This window comes from Leptopilina boulardi, unplaced genomic scaffold (genome assembly GCF_019393585.1).
Source record: "Leptopilina boulardi isolate dan_hultmark-lab unplaced genomic scaffold, ZJU_Lbou_2.1 LbouV2_384, whole genome shotgun sequence".
NCBI lineage: Eukaryota > Metazoa > Arthropoda > Insecta > Hymenoptera > Figitidae > Leptopilina > Leptopilina boulardi.
Genome location: NW_026137956.1, coordinates 1453802 through 1473278, shown reverse-complemented (window position 1 = coordinate 1473278; position 19477 = coordinate 1453802). Strand labels below are relative to the sequence as shown.

The window sequence follows — 19477 nt, the reverse complement described above, 5'->3', positions numbered from 1 at the left end:
TTATTTGCATGAATTAATAAGCCCACGGTAAAAACCATTAAAGGGCACTACAGATAGAAAATAACAATGAAAAACAAAAAAAAAAAAAATTATGTACACACGAAAAAAACTTTAAATGCTTCAAATTTTCATAATCTCGTATATTTTATTGCCATGACAACGAGCGCGCAAACAGAAAACAAAGCTCAAAGTTAGAACAATGAAAGTATTAAAGTTGCTTGTCTTAGGTCCTGTTGGGGTAAGATTTTATTACGTTTTACAAAAAAAAAAAAAACTATTTTAAATTAATGTTTGTATTATATTAAAAATTATAGGTATATATTAAAAATAACTATTTTTAACCATTTGCAACATAATAAAAAATGAAACTGAAACTTGTTTTTGAAATACATAATTTTTTTTTTGTTATGCAAAAAGAATACTTGTTTTTTTTTTGAAAAAATTGTTCTTTATAAGAAAAATGCAAATAGTAAATTTAAATGAAATTTAAGTACTAATTCTCAATTTTTTTTAAAATTTTCTTTTAATTACAAAGCTTTTATTAATAATTTCAATAAAAAAATTGTTTTTTCTCTCGATAAACAATGTCTACAAGAAATGGTTAGATTTTTTAAAAATAAAGTTAAATAATTATTTAAAATAATGAACAATATTAAATAATATATTATAATAATAATAATTTTTTTGAAATTTGAAAATCGCAATAATTACATAATGCTTCTTATGAGAAAATGATTAATTAATTTGTTATTACATTTTTTGACAGTCTGGAAAAAGTATAATTTCAAATTTTCTTGCGGATGCGACAGAAATTTTTGACTATCATCCAACTCAAGGTGTAAGAATTTTGGAATTTGAAATTAAAGACGTTAATTTTAACAATAAATCAGTGAAATCCGATATTGAATTATGGGACTGCAGTGGAGATCTTAAGTAACTATTTCAAATAATTAAAAAAAAAAAAAATTAATAAATATCTATACGCTAGTGATAAAAAAGAAATTATTTTTCTGAATATTGATTAGGTTCTTCAAACTTAATAATGTTTTAATTTCTATTTTACCAATTTATTAATTACTCTATAATTTTTTATTTATTAAATTTATCAAACATTTATTGTTATTTCTCCTATTTTTGAAATTACAAATAATTACAAAATTAATATATACAAATCGTTAAAAAAAATACAACTAATCAATTATTATTTACATAATTAAAATTAAAATTGAAAAAAAAACTAATTTCAGATTTAAAAATTGTTGGCCAGCGTTCCGTAGAAATGCACAAGGTATATTATTTGTTCATGGTCCAAAGTCGAAAGAAAACTTTGAAGAATTAGAACAGTTTTATGAATATTTTGTTAATAAATCGAAACTTGTACCAAAAAATTGTCTCCTTTTGTATTATGATCCAGAGAGAAAATCCGAAATGCCAAAAAATTTATGTTAGTATCCATGTTATTTAAACATTAATTATATTAGAAATTATTTGTTCAAAAATCTGTCTTATCAATATTTATTTATTTTTCATTGTAGCGTCGAATTTTTCAAAAATATCTGCAATCAATTGCAATTTGGAAGAAGAGGAAAATAAATTGAAGAAGGATTTTCAATCATTTATCAGTACACTTTTAGCGAAATTACAAGAAACCACAGATCAAGAAGAAATAAATATGGTAAACAGTATTCTGACATAGTAGAAAAAATTGTCAATTAAAAAAAATAATAATAATAATAATAATAAAACGAAACTTGTTTAAATTTTAATTTAAATAACGAGATGTTTATTTACAATTATATCTAACATTATTGTACACAATTGGAAGAAAAAAATAACTATTCTATTACATTTTCTTTTTCTAAATTGTATAAAATTCCAATTTACATTTCTTACATACTTTCACAGTTCATAATTAAAAAAAAAATATGTTTATACATTTGTCACGTTTAAAAAAAAACAGCTAACGTTTCTGTTTGTCAAAATGTCTAAAAACTAATATCGTTTATTCAAATTTTCAAGAATTTAAAAAATCTAATATTCTCGTTTTAAAAAATAAAATAAAATTCAAACAGGCCTCGGATCAACTTTAAGGAGTAAAAATAGTCGAAAAAGTCGATTTTTTTTATTTCAATTAAATTTAATTAGTTAATAAGTATTTTACTTTAAATAAAAAATGTTATTAGATATTAAATTAATTTTTATTCCTTAATAAAAATAATTCTATAATAATATTATCAAGACAATTTATTTCGAATATTTCAGAATCGAACTAATTTTAATTTAATAGGATAAATTTTTTTAAAAAATTCTTAGTTCCATTTTTTTATTTTTTAAAGTCCGATTAAAGCAATTTTTTTTAAATTTCAGACAATAATTCAATTTTAAGGTTTTTATTTGAAACTTTTTTAAATAATTGAATTTTTAATGAAATATTAAAACTTCAAAAAATAATTGAATTTTGAAAGAGTTATAATTAAAATTATTTTTCAAAAATTTTCAGATTTCAGATTTTTTTTTTTTAATTGTAAACAATTGTTAAATTTCATAAAATTTTTAATTGAAAAATAATTTAATATAATTGAATTTGTGAAGAATTTCATTAAAATTATTAAAAATAATTAATATAGAGAAAAATTTTAGTTAAAAATTTGTTAAGTAATTGAAATAAATAAGATCTTCAGAAGATCTGCATTTTATACTAAAAAAGACGTACTTTGTTTAAAATTTTTGTAAAAAATGTAAAAAAAAGTCGAAAAAGTCACATCTTATTAAAATAAGTCGTATTTTCAAAAAAAACGTCAGAAAAAGTTGTATAATCCAAGGCCAGATTAAAATTTAAAGGTAAAAAAAATTGTTAAATCAATTTTTTAAAATTATTCATTATCTGTCAGGTATTTCTTTAAGATAAATCATCAATTCATTCCATGCTTTTTGAACTTGTTTTTGTGTTACCTCGTGACTCCATAAAGTTGAAACAACTACGTTCGCTGCATTTATTTGTTGAACATTACTGGGTTGAACGGTAATTCTTTGTTTTGCTTCCTCTTCACTTAATGAATTTCGTTCCATAACACGTTTTACGGCCTAAAATATATTAATTTGTCGCATTTTAGAAAAACATTTTTTTTATTTAGTTTTCAATCATTTTCTTTTTTTTGTGTGTTTTTAATACAACAATAATTAGTTTGAATAATTTAAAATAATTTTTTCTTATTTAATTTTTGGTTTTTATTTAAAATTAAATGCAAAGAAATTTTTAACATTTGACATTCTCACCTCTTGTTCGGGAATTATGCATGTCCAAATTTCGTGACAATAATTTTGCCAATTTGCTTGTATTAAAACAGCAGCTTCCAAGACAATTACATCAACTCCTTTCTCATGAAGATTGTTTATTTGACTTTTTGCTTCTTTCAAAATAGCAGGCCACACAAGATTATTTAATTTATTCAATTGCTCCTTTTAAAATAGAGAAATTAAATCAGCAAAAATTATTATAAATAAAAATAATAATTTTACATTAAATTTACAATTTTTAATTTTTGATTTTAATATACCTTATTGTTAAATACTATATTTCCTAAAGTTTTCCGATCAATTAATTGTTTTGTATTGAGAATACTGGGACCAAAATTTTTCACTACTAAATTATAACATTCCTTGCCCGGTTCATAAAGATCGTGTGCAATTTTATCACAATTCACATGACCTGCTCCCAATTTTTCTAATTTCTCTGCAATTGATGACTTTCCACTGGCAATTCCTCCAGTCAAACCAATTATATAAGGCCGCAAAGTTTTGCCATTTAAATTCTATTAAAAAAATATACATTATTAATGTTAAGTAGAAATTTGGTAATTAAGAATTTGTTCAAATGAAGAATCTATTTAAAAAATTGTAGTTAAATAGATAAAATTTGTTTGATTAATTTTTTTATGAAAAACAAAACATATATTATTTAAATTTGAAAAGTCACTTACAGGTTGACGAATTCTTGTGCCCAATAATCGTATTCTTTGGTTACTCGAACTAATTTTGGGCTCCTCGTTTTCATTGTGTTGTTTATCAGGCATTAATTTTACAACATGAACATCCAATTTAGGTAATCCTCTATCTAGACGAAGTTCATTTACTTTAGCTCCACCGCGTACAGTTTCTTCGCTCACTACCAACAAATTTAAGTTTGGATCGTCTTTAGTTGGCCCATAAATGTCAGATATCGGTACTACATTGTAATTTAAACCAGGATCGACATCAACGAGAAAATCTTTTAGCACATTCACACGTTGCTCACATGATTCAATTAATTCCCAAAGAATTTTGCCTGTAAATGTAAAAGTTTTCATAAATTTAAAATATAATATTTATAAACAATAAAATTCAATTATTCAAAAGAAAAAATTTAATGTTTATAATTTGAAAGAATAATAGAAATATTTACAATTTATATATTTAAAATAAAATTCGAATAATTCCCCAATTATGAACTTAATACATTTTTAAAATTAAAATATTTTCATTTGATTTTTAACAAAAAAATTATTTTCTTTTTAAAGAATAATACTCTTGAAAATAAAACTTTAAAATCCAAAAATTGTAAATTACCCCATAAAGCAATAAAAAAAAAAAAAACTACAAACTTTTCAGCATATTTTCATCCGTCACTCCAACAGTTAAATTTTCACTACAATATAAAATTGCTTCGCTCAATAAAATTTTGTGACCATTATGTAAACGATCAAATGTTCCTCCAAGAATAACATTTTTATAAAATTTCTCGACACCATTTTCCATTTCTGGATTATGGTCATTATTTCCCGATAATGAAGCTGATGATGATGTGTCTTGATGATTTTCGTCAATTATAATAAAATTACAACCCATAGAAGTGTTAGAAAGATAATCTTGAATAAATAAATCTGCGTCTTTTTTATTATGTTCTTGATCAAAAATCACAAGCTCCACAGGTCGTTTTGTATGTATAATTGAAACATTTGGATTTTTTAAACATGAGAGTAAAACACGAACATCTAAACGTGATGAAATTGTGGAAGCAAATTCATAAATATTGGCCACTGTTTGTGCGTAACGAGGACCCTTCCATTTTAATGATGACGATGATAATAAATTAGTGTCGGAAATAAAAATATTTCTCTCGGGAAAATATTGTATATAAAGTGTTTTTAAAACATGTTTTTTGATAACTGGTAATAATTTTGTTACTCTCGCTGGATTTGTTAAAACGAGAAATCCAGTATTTGCCATTTTTTTTTTAACTTGTCTCTGGAAAAAAAATATAATTAATAACTCTAACAGTAACAATAATCATAATAATAATAACAAAAGATATAACAATTTTTTTAAAAAATAATTTACATTAGAAATAAACTAAAGATTTTTATTTCGAAAATAAAAAAAAAAATTATAAAAAATTTTGTTGCAATAATGTTAGAAATAATTTTTATAAAAATGTTTTTTGTATTCAGGTGACAAAAAATAATAGTTAAAACCAATTAATTTGTCAAAATAACTAACTTGTATCTATTCAAATTTGAATTAAATATATTTTATTCTGAATTCAAATTTAAATTTCAAGTGATAAAAATTTCAGTCAATTTTAATTTTTAATAATCAAGTAAAAATTAATTAATTAAAAATTTAATCAAATGCAAATTCAATCGATCGAAACTTAATTTTCAAATTATCTGAATTTTAATGTATTAAAATTTTTATTGATTTTAAAATTATATTCAAATTTCAATTTCTTTAAATTTTTACTGATTTCTTTCTAAAATTATTTGAATTTATTTACGAAAAATTAATGATAAATACTGGTTTAATTAAAATTTTTTAATCAATGATTGAAGAAATAATAATTAAAAATTTGGTTTAATTAAATTTTGAATAATTTGAAATTTAAATCAATTAAAATTTTGGATTAATTGAAATTTGTATAATTTTAAAATTAAATCAATTAAAATTTAGATAATTTGAAATTTAAAACAATTAATCTTTACAAAAATATGAATTAAGGTTAAAATTTTATATCACTTGATTTAAATTTTGAGAAATAAATTAAGATTTATTTAAATTTGTCCGAAATAATTTTTAAATCGATAAACATTTTTTTTATAAATTTAAGCTTGAATCAAGTGAATTATTTTTATAGAAAAAAAAAAAAATTAATATTCAGGAAGTTAAATACAATTCTTTTTAAATAAATTATTTTTCAAACATTCCTTAACTTAAATCAATGTTTTTACATTATAAATTCAATAATTTTGTGAATATTACATCCACAAGTTAATCAAATAAAAAAAACAAAAGTGGAAAAAAGATAAAATAATTATCGAAATAGTTGAAATAGATGACAAAATTTAAAATAGATAATAATCTATATATTATGTATTTTTTTTGTTCGATAAGAAAAATAAACTTACCAAAATAAATTTTCATTGATTTTTCTGTTAAATAAAATCGTTGTTCTTTATATCAAAATCAACTTTTAAGAAATCAATGACTCGCAAAATTTTATGACTGCATTATATATATTTAAGCACGATTAATTAATGATGACGATAAGCTTTTTTTATCTATCTACATATATACATATATATGTTACTTATCATTTGAGGTTATGTTCTATTTGCAATTAGTTCTTATTGCAAATAAGTCTTTTTTTAGATTACGTTAAATATATAAATAACAATTAAAAATAAAAGTAGTTTTTCCTTGTAATTGACACTATTTTTCCTTATAACTTTCTTTCAAAATTTAATATTTGTTTATTTCATTCACAAAACTTTAAAAATTAAATATTTTAGCATTATCAAAATTGATAATTTGTTTTATTTTTTAATACGGTCAAATAATTATACTTTTACTGTTTTCTTTTTTTTTTTTTTAAATTTATTCGGCCAATATTCTAAATTAATTTGTTTATTTACAAGGTATACTCAAAAAACAACAACAACCACAACTTGTCCAATTTCTTTCGAGTTTCGAACTTCGATACTTTACTCGAAAATCGATTTGAATTCGAGTCCGACTGCAGCAATTTCAAAACAAACTCTGTGTTTTTTTTTTAATTTTCATAAGTGATTAAATAATGTTAATGAAAACAATAGATGATTTTGATGAAAATGATGTTAACGATTTTTATGATATTTATTTTAAATATATTTTGCCACTGAAAAACTTGTCAATATTGTTACCGGCAAAATATTCTTACTTACTTGTTTTTCTGATTTTACTTATTATAATTGGAGTTGTTCTATCTATTCTCATATTTCTCACAGGTATGTAATCAATTATTTTATTCAATTTTATTAATAATATATGCAATTAATAATTGTCGCACAAATATAGAAGTAAACATAACCTATATGACGTTTAGTGACAATTTTTAAGATTCTCACTGCCTTGTTATAGGCAACCTGATATGCATACGTACAAGGCGAAAAAGATATTAAATAGGGTCATTTTCAAAATTTGCACCAGGAATTGTACCTTAAAGTTTTAGTTGTTATTTATTTATCCATTTTTATAGTAAAATTATTTATAGTATTTATTATAATTTATTAATTTTTTTTATATATTCTTTTTAATTATCTGTGATAATTCACTTGCATTTTTTTATGATTTTTAATATTTTACAGAATCCAAGAACGAGAAAAATATCATTAAGGAAATGAAATTTTCAAATAATTGGCAATTTATAACTGACAAATTGACATTCTGTCAGGATGTTGCATTAAGTGAATTGCATAAAGCAAGTGATGTTCGTATTTTTTTAATTATAATAATTCTGTTTATTTATAATAATTATAATAATTACAAATTTTTTTTTGTTTATAATTTTTTTTAATTTAACAAAAAATTGATTTTTTTTAATTTCATTAAGCATTAAAGAGATAAAGTTTGTCAATTTTTATTTCAATTTATTATTTTATTATTATTATTTTTATTCATTTATTTTTATTATTTTATTTTTTATTTATTATTTTAAATGCTTGAAATTTTGTATATAAACAAAAATTTTAAAATAACTCAATTTAAAAAAATAAGAAATTTATCAAGAATTTTTATTACAGAAATGTTATAATAAAAATAATTGCAATAAATGCATTGAATTAATAACTTATTGGCCACATTTAATAAATACAAGTCTTCCGGATTTTGAAGGAATAACGCCATTTCATCGTGTATGCTATAGAGGAAATCACAGTTTGATTGATTTTATGATATCGAAAGGTGAATATATATAGATTATTTAGTATTATTATAAAATTGGTTGATTTATATGATAATGAAAGTAATTATTGATAAACTAATAATTAAAATAAATATTAATAAAATAATAATTAAAATAAATATTTTTTTTTTTATAGGGGCAAATATATTTCAAGAAACTAATTCTGGTGAAAATGCTTTTCACATGTTATTCGCGTATTATATTCGAAATCCCGCGCAAAAGAATTTTAAATGTCTTGATCTTCTTCTGCAAAAAGGTAAGTTTTTATTGAAATAAAATTAATTAAATTTACTAATTAAGTACATATTTCAAATATATTAATAAAATGCAAAAAATAAAATAATGAATAAAAAAAAAAAAAACTTAATATAGGTAAATATATTTTTGTGAAATATCAAGATAATGGAATTGAAAAGTAATTTTCTAATTTTTTAGGCTATTCCTTGACAAAGGATAACTCGTTGAAAAAATTCATTTTAGACGCTAGAGAAACTGATAACAAAGAGTTGGAAAAATGGTTATCGTCTCATGCGATTTCTATTGACAAGAGATTAAACTGAAAAAAAAAATTAAGAAACTCTGGTATAATTTTTTAATTTTATTTAAATACATTGATACAATAAATTACAAATTCATTACTATAAATTAAATTCATAAATTCTTAAGAGAAAATTATTAAAATTTATAGATTCTAAATTATAGAAAATTTATAATATATTAAAATTTTAACACAAAAATCAGATCATAGAACTCATTTTCATTAAAAAAAAAAAAAATAAAAAAAAATAGAAGCTTATTTTAAAAACTATAATGTACATATCAAATTATATAAATTTAAATATTTAAATTCAATATTTATTGATGGTTATTTTGTAAACATAATAATTCATAATATGCGCCTTTTTTTTCCAAAAGTTCTTTATGGGTTCCACTTTCAGAAATTTGACCATCATTTAAAACACATATCTCATCAGCATTTTCAACTGTTGAAAGTCGATGGGCTATTAAAATACATGTCCTTCCTTGTCTGGTCTTATCTAGTGCAGCTTGTACAACCTACAATTAATTATCAAACACAATATAAAAAATGTTCCATATTTTTTATCTAGATATTATAGTTATAAAAATAATAACAGACATGTTTTAAATAAATTTATCATAATTTTATAAATATTTCATTATATAAAAACAAAGAAATGACAAATTATATATTTATAATGTTAATTCATATATACGGAACAATTCCATCTAAAATGCGATGATTAAAGAAATAAATTGTTACAATAATAAAATGTTAATTAGAAAAACATAAAAACTCTTAATTTTTCATTAATAAGATATTTCCTTTTTGTATCACTTATATTATTTGTCATACACACGGAGAGAAAAAAAAAGTTCCAACTGCTTTCTTTTAAGTCGTCATGTTGATCTTATAAAGTCAAGTAGTTATAACCAAGGAGCCAGGCTGTTTTGACTTCCCAAGAAGCACGTAATATAACCTCAATATCAAGGTAATATTACATGTAAGATTCGTAATATAACGTTGTAATATTACAGTAATCTTACAGTGATCTTAAAATGTCCGCCTCAAGGTAATATTACCGGTAATGTTACTGTAATATTACGCGCTAATATTAAGGTAATATTATAGTAATATTGCAGTAATATTATACCGTAATATTAAGGTAATGTTACAAGAGAATATTACAGTAATATTATGGGAACATTTCTTTACGAAAAAAATCTACCCATCGAGGGAATCGAACCCCGAACTCAAAGCACACGAGTCCAGAGTTTTACCAACAAGCCAAATTGACTTATAATATATTTACGTTTTTTATGATTTATGAATAACTCAAATAAGTCTGTAATATTACTGTAATATTACCGTTAATATTACAGTAATATTCCTGGTAATATTACCTTGAGGCGGACATTTTAAGATCACTGTAAGATTACTGTAATATTACAGCGTTATATTACGAATCTCACGTGTAATATTACCTTGATATTGAGGATATATTACTTGCTTCTTGGGTTGGGTCTTTAATTGCTTCTATTGGTGTTCTCAGGCGATACCGACCAAGCTTTTCCCTGCTCAATTGATACTACTTGAGACAGCCAAGCAAAAACTGCCTGGCTACCAAATTGTACTGACATGTATATTGTATTATTTTTAATCGATTTTTGGAAGACAGGTGAATAAAACACATTCAAGAAATTGCAATGAAATAGTCTGCCTAAGAAAAATTAAATTTTTTTGTCAAGTTTTCGATGACTTGGGGTGCTTTAAGGGTGGTAATAAGGATCTTCCTCTACTCGTATCTGGCTGCCAATTTTTTTCTACACTTTTAGGTGTATTTTGTGCAAGAAATTGCAATGAAATAGTCTGCCTAAGAAAAATTGAATATTTTTGTGAAGTTTTCGATGACGTGGGGTGCTTTAAAGGTAATAATAGAAGTCTTCCTCTACTCGTATCCCCTTAAAATAATCAAATTATAATAGCAATTAATTTTAGCTGAAATAACTAACTATTAGCTGCAGCAGATGATCTTTTTTCTCCGTGTATATATATTTACCTTTAGCTATATATTAATTAATTAATTATTTAAACCAATTATTGTTCAAACTATTTATTACATATTTTTACAAATGAATCTCACCTTTTCACTTTCTGAGTCTAATGCTGATGTTGCTTCATCCAATAGGAGAATTTTAGGATTTCGAATAAGAACTCTGGCAATAGCGATTCGTTGCTTTTGTCCTCCAGATAGTTGAGTTCCTCTATCACCAAGTTTTGTTTCATATCCTAGAGGTAAGGCTGTGATAAATTCATGGGCATTAGCTTGTTTTGCTGCCTCAATAATTTCCCACATTGGCACATCTCTTGTATTATCGCCATAAGCAATATTTTCCGCTATTGTCCTTGCAAATAATGTTGGTTCTTGTGACACTAAACCCATTTGCATTCTTAGTGTATCTAATGACAGTGTATCAATGCTGTTATTATCTAATCGCTAAAAATAATTACATTTAATTTTAGAATTATAACAATTAATGTCAATTTGATATTTAATTTCTTATATATATCTTAAAAATACTTGCCACAGTTCCTGATATTGGATCGTAAAATCTTTCCAATAATTGTATCATTGTACTTTTTCCACAACCACTAGGACCAATTAAAGCTACTGTTTTTCCTGGGGGAATCTTTAAATTCAAACCATCTAAAACTTTAACTTCACTTATTGATGGATATTTAAATATTACGTCCTTGTACATTACTTGGCAGAGAAATTTCTATAAATTTTTGTAAAATCAATTGTAAATAATTAATTTTTTTTGTAGCATGTGTTTAAATTAATACTTAACTACCTCGGGTCTTTTAATTTCTAATGGGTTTTGAATTTCTGGAGATCTTTCTAAAATTGAAACAATATTTGCTGCTGCCTGTAGCCCTTTTTGAACATTTGGAACATATGCAAATGCACAAGCAACCATGACAGTTCCCATTATTAGAGCTTGAGAAATTCTAAAAAATATTTTGTGTGTATTTTAGAAAATTGGTATCAGTATAATTCTGCGGATTATCTAATATGTATCAGGTTGATAATTTTGAAATAAAATCATCTTTTTGGAGGGAATATTTAACCCAAATTTTAATAAACCGATTTTAGGAAGGTCATGCATGACCCAAATATAAAAATGTTAAAAAAAAAAGATTTTGAATCAACATCGTTTTTCTGCAATTAACAAGGTCTTCTAAAATTGGTTGCAATTAATTTTAATCATAATTTTCTTTGCGTTAAATTTTTAAAAAACAATTCATCAGTTTTGAAGTTATTTTAACGTATACCAATCATGCTTAAAATATTTATAAAGATTTCTATTTCTGTAAATCTGTTTCTTGGTGTTTAAATTTTATCCTTGTTTTCAGTGGAATGTTTTCAATGCTGGTTACGAGGAATGTTCACCAATAAAGATCACACTCTCTTTTATTCAGAATTTAACAAATCAAATCTAACTTTTAATCAAACTCAATTTAAGAAAGGATCTAAAGCTAGAGCTCAATATTTCAAGTAAATTCAATGCATATTCAATAAGTATAATAAATTTTGTAGGCGCAATTGATGCGGCAAATGCAGCAGTTGGAGGAATTATGAGCATAATTTACCGCACGAGAGCAGACTCTTGGGCCTCTTATGAGAAACTTTTCCAGAGTCTCTTGATTACTGTTTTGCGATATGGGGTCCCTATCATCTAGATGATATTGAAAGGGTTCAACTCTCATTCTTCAAGGAGCTACTCTGGTTACCAAATAACACTCCTAACTATGCAGTCAGGTTGGAGACAGACTCTCTTCGCCTTTCGTATGGGGTTTTCTCGAATATACTGAACTGGATATGTAAGATTTCTAAGATGGACATTTCAAGGTACCCCAGACAGTGTTACGAGAGACTCGTACGACTTGCGACTGAATATGAGCACTTTCTAAGGGCTCTCGATCTGGAGCGATTTTCGAGGACTGAGAGTCTTTTAATTTAGCCCTATCTTTCTATTAACCGGTGCCAACAACCCTATCTAATTTCACGATTTCCTTTATACAAACCAAAAGAATTTTTTCACAAATTAGACTTTTAAATAAATATGCTTATAGGATATGTCTGGGAAAGGATGTGTATAGGTTTGGTAGAGAGGAAAATTGTTCATTTTTGTTATCAGGAAAGAGAGAATCTTTTACACATTCTATCAAATTTTCCGGCATGTACTCATTAGTGCGCGGCTGCTTTTCCTGATGTTTGTTCTAATTCTGATCCGGTGAAAGGATAGCTTTTGGTTTTAAATTTCTCAGAAATAAGAATTGTTAAATCTTTTTTAAAATTAATTAGTTAATTGCTGCATGAACGACATATAATAGTGAAATGAAAGAGTATTTAATTACAGTCACTTCTATCGATTGGTTTAATTAAAGTAATCATCGAGGCGGACAAAATAAATATTAATTTTATTGCTTTTCTTATTCTCTATTTTTGAGACGTAACACTAGATGTTTTATTAAAAATTTGTATTTACCTAAATACAGTGGAGTAAGGTATGCCTTCTACTTTCATTAAATATCCTCCATAATACATACATGAAGCTAAAGCAACATACGATATTGATCTAGCTAGTGCAAAGATTAAGCCACGATAATGAGTATTTCGTTTTGCAAGAGCAAGTGAGGGTTGCATTGATGCCACATATGAATGGTAACAGTTGTCCTGTATTCCGAGGGCAATTACAGTGCGAATATTACTCACTGCTTCAACTGCAATCTAGAATTTTTTTAAAATTTTATTTCTGAATATTTTTTTAGCAAACTAGAAATTATAATAATTATATTTAAATAAATATTTAAAACATAGAAAATTACAAAAACTAGAGACGAAAAATTAATAAAGAAAACAAAATAGAATTTATTTAAAAATATTGTTAAATGAATCTAACATTATAATAATTTGTAAATAGAACATCAGAATCTGTTTACTAACTTTTGTAGATCTTTCAAGACTTTTATGATAGCTGTAGGTTTCTTCTTTGTACATTAAATTTTGAAGGTTTTTTGTTATGAGAATAAATGGAATGAATGCAGTGCCAAGTAATCCGAGTCTCCATTCATAGTAAATTGACATTGCAATGGATAGTACAATTGTACTATAGGATTGTACAATTATTCCAATTCGTTGACCAGTTGCACCTTTTACTGCAGCAACTTCAGTTGAAAGTTTAGAGCAAAGTGCTCCCGTTCCATTCATTGGATTATCAAACCAACTAATCTCTTGTTTCAACATTGTTCGAAAAATTAATCCCCGTAATCTTAGTGTTGAACATTCACTCGCAAATCCAAGTAGATAATACTAGAATAAAAAAATATATATAAATTGTTTTTTTATTCTTCATAAATATTTTAGTCTTTAATAAATCTTAAAAGATTTAACTAACTTGAGCAAAATTAGACAATCCAATAAAAATACCAGCTAATATAAAACGCACACAATAAATTTTTGTACGTCTTCGAATTAATTCTGTATCTGGTCCTGAGAGTTCCTAAAATGTGAATAAATTCGTTTCTTTCTTCAATGAAATTTTTTTTTTTTTTTGTAAAATTAGATAAAATTATTTACATCTATAACATCTCCAAAGAAGGTGGAAAATATTGGTGGTGAGAATCCAACAAAAATTGAAGCAAGACAACCTAAAGAAATGTAAAACCATTCAGGTTTGCTGAGTTTTAAAATTTTCACTGTTGAAATTTCCCTTCTTATCTCCTCAATTGCCGTTTCGTAAGGAATCTATAAATTTGTTTTAATTAAAATTTAATAATTTCTTTTTAACTCAAGTTATTTTAAAGTTGATGAAAACTAGACTCTTCTAAGATGAAGACTACAAAAGTACCTTTGATGCAGCACAAAATTCATCATCATTTTTAACGTCTTCCTTTCCATCAATTATTTTATTTATCTCCTTTATTTGCATTGTGGCAATGTTTGTCATCTATTTCATATTGTTAGCAATTATTATTATAATATTTAATAAGGACATGTTTATAAAAAGTAAATTTAGTTGCACCTGTGTGGTAGTTAGTGAATAATAATGACCCTTCAGTCCCATTAAATAGTTATGATTTCCTTGCTCTACAACTTGTCCATTCATGAGAACTATTATTTTGTCAGCTCCACGTATCGTTGATAATCTGTGAGCAACAATAATTGTTGTTCTTCCTTTGTGTACCTAAATATAAAATCAGGATTTAAACAATAAATTGTGAACTGATTATATAAGAAAAATTAAGACAAAATAATAAATATAATTAATTACTTTATCCAATGCAGCTTGTACTTTAGCTTCCATTTTTGTATCAAGAGCAGATGTTGCTTCATCCAAAAGTAAAATTTTTGGATCTCTAACTAAAGCTCTTGCTATGGCAATTCTTTGCTTTTGACCTCCAGAGATTTTTGTACCTCCTTCACCTACAAGTGTGTCGTATTGCTGAAGAAAATAATAATTAAGTTCTGTTTAAAAAAAAAACAGATTGCAAATGGATTTGTATAGGAAATATCTCCTAAATAGTCAATTTTATACTAGGACAATTTTTCATTAATAATTTGTATAAAATTTTTACATTTAGAATATTAATCAAAATCATCATCATCATCAGGATCGTAAATACTTACATAAGGTAGATTCATTATAAAATGATGAGCATTTGCTTCTTTTGCTGCCAAAACAATATCTTCCATCGAGGCAGTCATATTACCATAGCGAATATTTTCCGCTACTGTTGTATCAAAAAGTATTGGTTCTTGGCTTACTGTTCCCAATTGATTTCGATACCATTTTACATTGAAATCCCGTATATCGTATCCATCTATTAAGATCTATTATTATATAATTATGTTACTATTTTTTCATTTATGAAATGAAAATAGAAATTTTGTTAGAGGAAAAAAAAAAAAATAATTATAAAACTTACAACTTAGTTGATAATAAAAGTTAATCTAAAGCATTAAGCATATTTTAGCACCCAAATTAAGAAATAAAATTTGTATTTAATCCAAAAGAAAAAATTACCTGTCCTCCACTTATGTCGTAAAATCTCTGTATAAGTTGTACACAAGTTGATTTTCCACATCCAGAACTTCCGACTAAAGCGACAGTTTCTCCCTTTTCAATTGAGAAATTCAAATTTCTCAATACCTAAAACATTATATTATATCAGTTAAAAATTAATTTGTAGCTTTTTTTTTCCTTTCTGTAAAACAAAATTTACTTTAACATTTGGTCTCGATGGATATTCAAAAGATACATTTTTAAATTTAATAAATCCATTAATTTGCTGTAGTCTTATACCACTTGATGATAAATTGTTGATTTTTGATTTTTGTTCAATAACAGAAAATACTTTTGCCGCTGATGCTTTGCAAAGTCCAAATGTTTCAATATAAGAAGCAGCAGAAACTAAACTTACAGTTGCCATCATTTCGCTAAAGAAAATCTTTATAAAAGAAAAATAAATTGTTAAAATTAAAATTTTAATGCTTTTTTTTTTGTTAATTAAAATAATAATTATTAGTGATTTAATAACAGAAAAAGTGATTCTCACTATAGCCATTGATTGTGGTGTAAATGTTTGAGATCCAAATGGAAGATCTCTTTCTCTTAGAATTAATTCAACTCCATACCAATATGCAAAAGAATATGTTGTATAGGTGGAAAACCAAATTAAACCAAATTCTAAAGCCGATAGTAAAACTGTTTTTATATTATTCTTATAGGTTGATAAAAGATTTGTTTTATATCTATTGAATTCTATTTTTTGCCCTCCAAATGCAACAACTGTACGAATTGCAGATAATGCTTCCTCGGCTATTGATCCTGCCATTGCATATACTTCAACTTCCTTTCGAGTCATTATTGCGGTTGCCTTAATGATTTTTAAATTGGTATTGTAAATATTTCTTTTTGTATTTTAACTATTGTTTCTCTGTATATATATATATATATAAATATTTACATACCTTTGCAACACAATAAAGAATTATCACTATTACAATAAATGGTACAATGCAAATACTAGCAAGTTTCCAATCATTATAAAAAGCAAGAACAGTACAACCAATAACAGCAATAAAGTGATGTAGAAAAATAATGAATTTTTCACCAATTCCTTCTTCTACTTTCATGATATCTCTGAAAAAATATTTATTCTATTTATAATACGTCCTTAAATCCTGAATACTATATCATTGAATTTCTATTTAGAGGAAGATTTAGTAAAGATTTGATGACAATTATTGGAGAAATTAAATGGTATTAAAGCATATTGAAAAAATGATTGGAAATATTCTTACTCTGTTAATCGGCTTGCAACGTCACCGCAACTCATAACGTCATACCAACTAATATCATGATGTAAAATTGATTTCAAATACATGGATCTTATTCGAAGACTTTGCTTTTGTGAGGTATAATTAAATAGACAAATACTGACGTATGATAAACTAAATAAAATACAACTGATAGTTATTGTGCCAACGGCAAATGTTGTCACTGATTCCATAACATCTGTATGAATATATTCGGAAATGTCTATTCCAAAACTGGCAAATGTACTTTTTAATTTAGCATCAACCATACCACCAGCTAATTTGCCAAACATTTGTACATTCCATGGTACAGCTAATCCCGTTGCTATACTGCATATTATTCCAATAAACATTAAAAAACCTTCCCATTTTGTCGCATAACGAAACTGAAAACAATTATTTATTAAAAGATAACTCGCTGTGTAGAAATACCTATAATATATAGTACAGTTAAGTTAGTCGAAAAACAATACAAATTCTACGCTGTTACTTTGCTCTGAATTATTTTGCTTCATTTTGGGGTAGAAATAAAGTAATTACAGTTTGGTACAATGAACTCCAACCGAAAACCGAATTTATGAAAAGTGTACAAAAATTCAGTTTTCTACTATTTTTAAAAATCGTTCTAATTGCTTAAAACTTGTGCCTTTGGGGGTTTATGGGGTCGATGAAATTGAATCCGATGACAGTATTTCAAAATTCAAAATGGCGGATCCAATATGGCGGTCAAAAATTTTTTAAATTGATAGTATTGAGGGGGTATTAGTCTCTTGAGGGGTTTTTTGGGGTCCCTGATTACGAATCTGATGTCAGTTTTTCAAAATTCAAAATTGCGAATTACATATGGCGGTTTAAAATTTAAAAAAACGTTTAAATTTCCTTAAAACTTGTTTCCTAGGGGGTTTTTTGGGTCGCTGCTTACGAATTTGATGACAGATTTTCAAAATTCAAAATGGCGTATTAAATATGGCTTCGAAAATTTAAAAATCAATTGAATTTGCTTGAAACTTGTTTTTTGAGAATTTTCGGGGTCCCCGATTACGAATTTGGTGTTAGATTTTCAAAATTCAAAATGGCGGATCCAATATGGAGGTCAAAATTTTAAAAATTGGTTGAAATTGCTTAAAACTTTTTTTTGAGGGGTTTTTGGGGTCGCTGATGATGAATCCGATGTCAGGTTTACAAAAATTCAAAATCCCAAATCTAATACGGCTGTTGAAAAAATTTAAAAACCAATTGAAATTTGTTTAAAACTTGTTTCCTTGGGCGTTTTTGGGGTCGCTGATTACAAATTTGATGTCAAATTTTCAAAATGGCGAATTAAATATGTCGATTAAAAATTTTAAAATCGTTTAAATTTGCTTAAAACTTGTTTCCTTGAGGCTTTTTGGGGTTACTAATTTCGAATCCGATGTCATTTTTAAAAAATTCAAAATGGCGTATTAAAATTTTTAAACGTTTAAATTTGCTTAAAACTTGTTTCCTAGGGGGTTTTTCGGGGTTACTGCTTACGAATTCGATGACAGATTTTCAAAATTCAAAATGGCGTATTAAATATGGCGGTGAAAAATTTAAAAATCGTTTAAATTTCCTTAAAACTTGTTTTGCTTGGGGGGTTTTTGGGGTCGCCGATTACGAATCCGATGTCAGTTTTACAAAATTCAAAATGACAGATTTAATAATACAAAAAAAGTTTTTTTAAATTAATCCGATTCGCTTGAAAAATATAAAGAATAAAAAATTAATAAATTTTAATAATTAAAATTCTAAATATACATGAAAAATTTACTTACGAGACAGATATTTAATCGGCACCATTTGCAATTTAAAATATTTATTAAATTCAAAAATACATATTCAATAAAATGCATTCCTAATCAAATTATTCAATTTTGGTGATATGTTATAAAATGCGCATAACAAATTTATAAATCCAATTGTTTCAATTATATATATTTATAGAATTAAAGATAAAACTTTGTATAACGCACTTAAAAAAAAAAATTTCTTAATTGTATTTGTTTATTTACAATTTACTTTTGTATGTTCATTTTTTCAACAAGAACAAAAAAAAAGTACAAATAGAGCGAGAAGTGTATAATTCTATTCACATTCCTCATGTGTTCACTATTTCATTGCTATCGTTAAACGATAATTTGAATGCCTTTTCAGTAGATAAAATTCGTACCGGTAGTGTATTATACGTTCTTGACTTTACTTAAACCGATTTTCTACCATTATTTAGAAAATTATACAAAATTACCAAAGAAAAATTTTTCTATTTACATCGTCATTTGGCAATTGAAAAAAATACCTT

At 25.2% G+C, this 19477-nt stretch overlaps 4 protein-coding genes across 4 annotated transcripts in view; 2 read left to right on the top strand and 2 right to left on the bottom strand.

Moving 5' to 3' along the window:
- The first annotated feature begins 83 nt into the window (after positions 1 to 83).
- On the top strand, positions 84 to 1766 carry LOC127288351 (intraflagellar transport protein 22 homolog). The gene is made up of 4 exons (XM_051315746.1): positions 84 to 238; positions 767 to 933; positions 1248 to 1444; positions 1536 to 1766. Exons 1-4 carry the CDS (start codon positions 200 to 202, stop codon positions 1694 to 1696), a joined length of 564 nt encoding a protein of 187 aa, XP_051171703.1. The 5' UTR covers positions 84 to 199; the 3' UTR covers positions 1697 to 1766.
- On the bottom strand, positions 1752 to 6774 carry LOC127288349 (bifunctional coenzyme A synthase). The gene is made up of 6 exons (XM_051315744.1): positions 6441 to 6774; positions 4641 to 5283; positions 3981 to 4324; positions 3558 to 3812; positions 3277 to 3459; positions 1752 to 3084 (listed from the first exon to the last, which is right to left on the bottom strand). The coding sequence occupies exons 2-6, from the start codon at positions 5263 to 5265 to the stop codon at positions 2881 to 2883; spliced, it is 1611 nt and encodes a 536-aa protein (XP_051171701.1). The 5' UTR covers positions 5266 to 5283; positions 6441 to 6774; the 3' UTR covers positions 1752 to 2880.
- Positions 6775 to 7020: 246 nt separating this feature from the next.
- LOC127288350 (uncharacterized) lies at positions 7021 to 9329 on the top strand. The gene is made up of 6 exons (XM_051315745.1): positions 7021 to 7298; positions 7659 to 7780; positions 8094 to 8253; positions 8391 to 8510; positions 8690 to 8836; positions 9193 to 9329. Exons 1-5 carry the CDS (start codon positions 7109 to 7111, stop codon positions 8812 to 8814), a joined length of 717 nt encoding a protein of 238 aa, XP_051171702.1. The 5' UTR covers positions 7021 to 7108; the 3' UTR covers positions 8815 to 8836; positions 9193 to 9329.
- The window catches only part of LOC127288345 (uncharacterized), a 32020-nt gene continuing 21426 nt past the window's right edge, over positions 8884 to 19477 (bottom strand). Inside the window, exons 20-36 of the mRNA XM_051315737.1 lie at positions 17146 to 17546; positions 16813 to 16984; positions 16398 to 16718; positions 16065 to 16289; positions 15866 to 15991; positions 15469 to 15672; positions 15113 to 15283; positions 14864 to 15025; positions 14690 to 14788; positions 14419 to 14586; positions 14237 to 14341; positions 13786 to 14151; positions 13328 to 13569; positions 11630 to 11786; positions 11360 to 11554; positions 10918 to 11271; positions 8884 to 9310 (exon numbers count right to left, since the gene is read on the bottom strand). Of these exons, the coding sequence (XP_051171694.1) occupies positions 9110 to 9310; positions 10918 to 11271; positions 11360 to 11554; positions 11630 to 11786; positions 13328 to 13569; positions 13786 to 14151; positions 14237 to 14341; positions 14419 to 14586; positions 14690 to 14788; positions 14864 to 15025; positions 15113 to 15283; positions 15469 to 15672; positions 15866 to 15991; positions 16065 to 16289; positions 16398 to 16718; positions 16813 to 16984; positions 17146 to 17546 (3669 nt within the window). The 3' untranslated portion in view covers positions 8884 to 9109. The remainder of the gene's footprint in view (positions 9311 to 10917; positions 11272 to 11359; positions 11555 to 11629; positions 11787 to 13327; positions 13570 to 13785; positions 14152 to 14236; positions 14342 to 14418; positions 14587 to 14689; positions 14789 to 14863; positions 15026 to 15112; positions 15284 to 15468; positions 15673 to 15865; positions 15992 to 16064; positions 16290 to 16397; positions 16719 to 16812; positions 16985 to 17145; positions 17547 to 19477) is intronic.

Bases quoted from the DNA above. Each gene is read 5' to 3' on its own strand.
- LOC127288351 (XM_051315746.1), top strand. From the start codon at position 200: ATGAAAGTATTAAAGTTGCTTGTCTTAGGTCCTGTTGGG. The intron at 239-766 runs GTAAGATTTTAT...ATTTTTTGACAG, and splicing joins TTGTCTTAGGTCCTGTTGGG to TCTGGAAAAAGTATAATTTC. The intron at 1,445-1,535 runs GTTAGTATCCAT...TTTTCATTGTAG, and splicing joins CGAAATGCCAAAAAATTTAT to CGTCGAATTTTTCAAAAATA.
- LOC127288350 (XM_051315745.1), top strand. From the start codon at position 7,109: ATGTTAATGAAAACAATAGATGATTTTGATGAAAATGATGTTAACGAT. The intron at 7,299-7,658 runs GTATGTAATCAA...AATATTTTACAG, and splicing joins TATTCTCATATTTCTCACAG to AATCCAAGAACGAGAAAAAT. The intron at 8,254-8,390 runs GTGAATATATAT...TTTTTTTTATAG, and splicing joins TGATTTTATGATATCGAAAG to GGGCAAATATATTTCAAGAA.
- LOC127288349 (XM_051315744.1), bottom strand. From the start codon at position 5,265: ATGGCAAATACTGGATTTCTCGTTTTAACAAATCCAGCGAGAGTAACA. The intron at 3,460-3,557 runs GTATATTAAAAT...CTATTTTAAAAG, and splicing joins ATATAGTATTTAACAATAAG to GAGCAATTGAATAAATTAAA. The intron at 3,085-3,276 runs GTGAGAATGTCA...AATATATTTTAG, and splicing joins GCATAATTCCCGAACAAGAG to GCCGTAAAACGTGTTATGGA.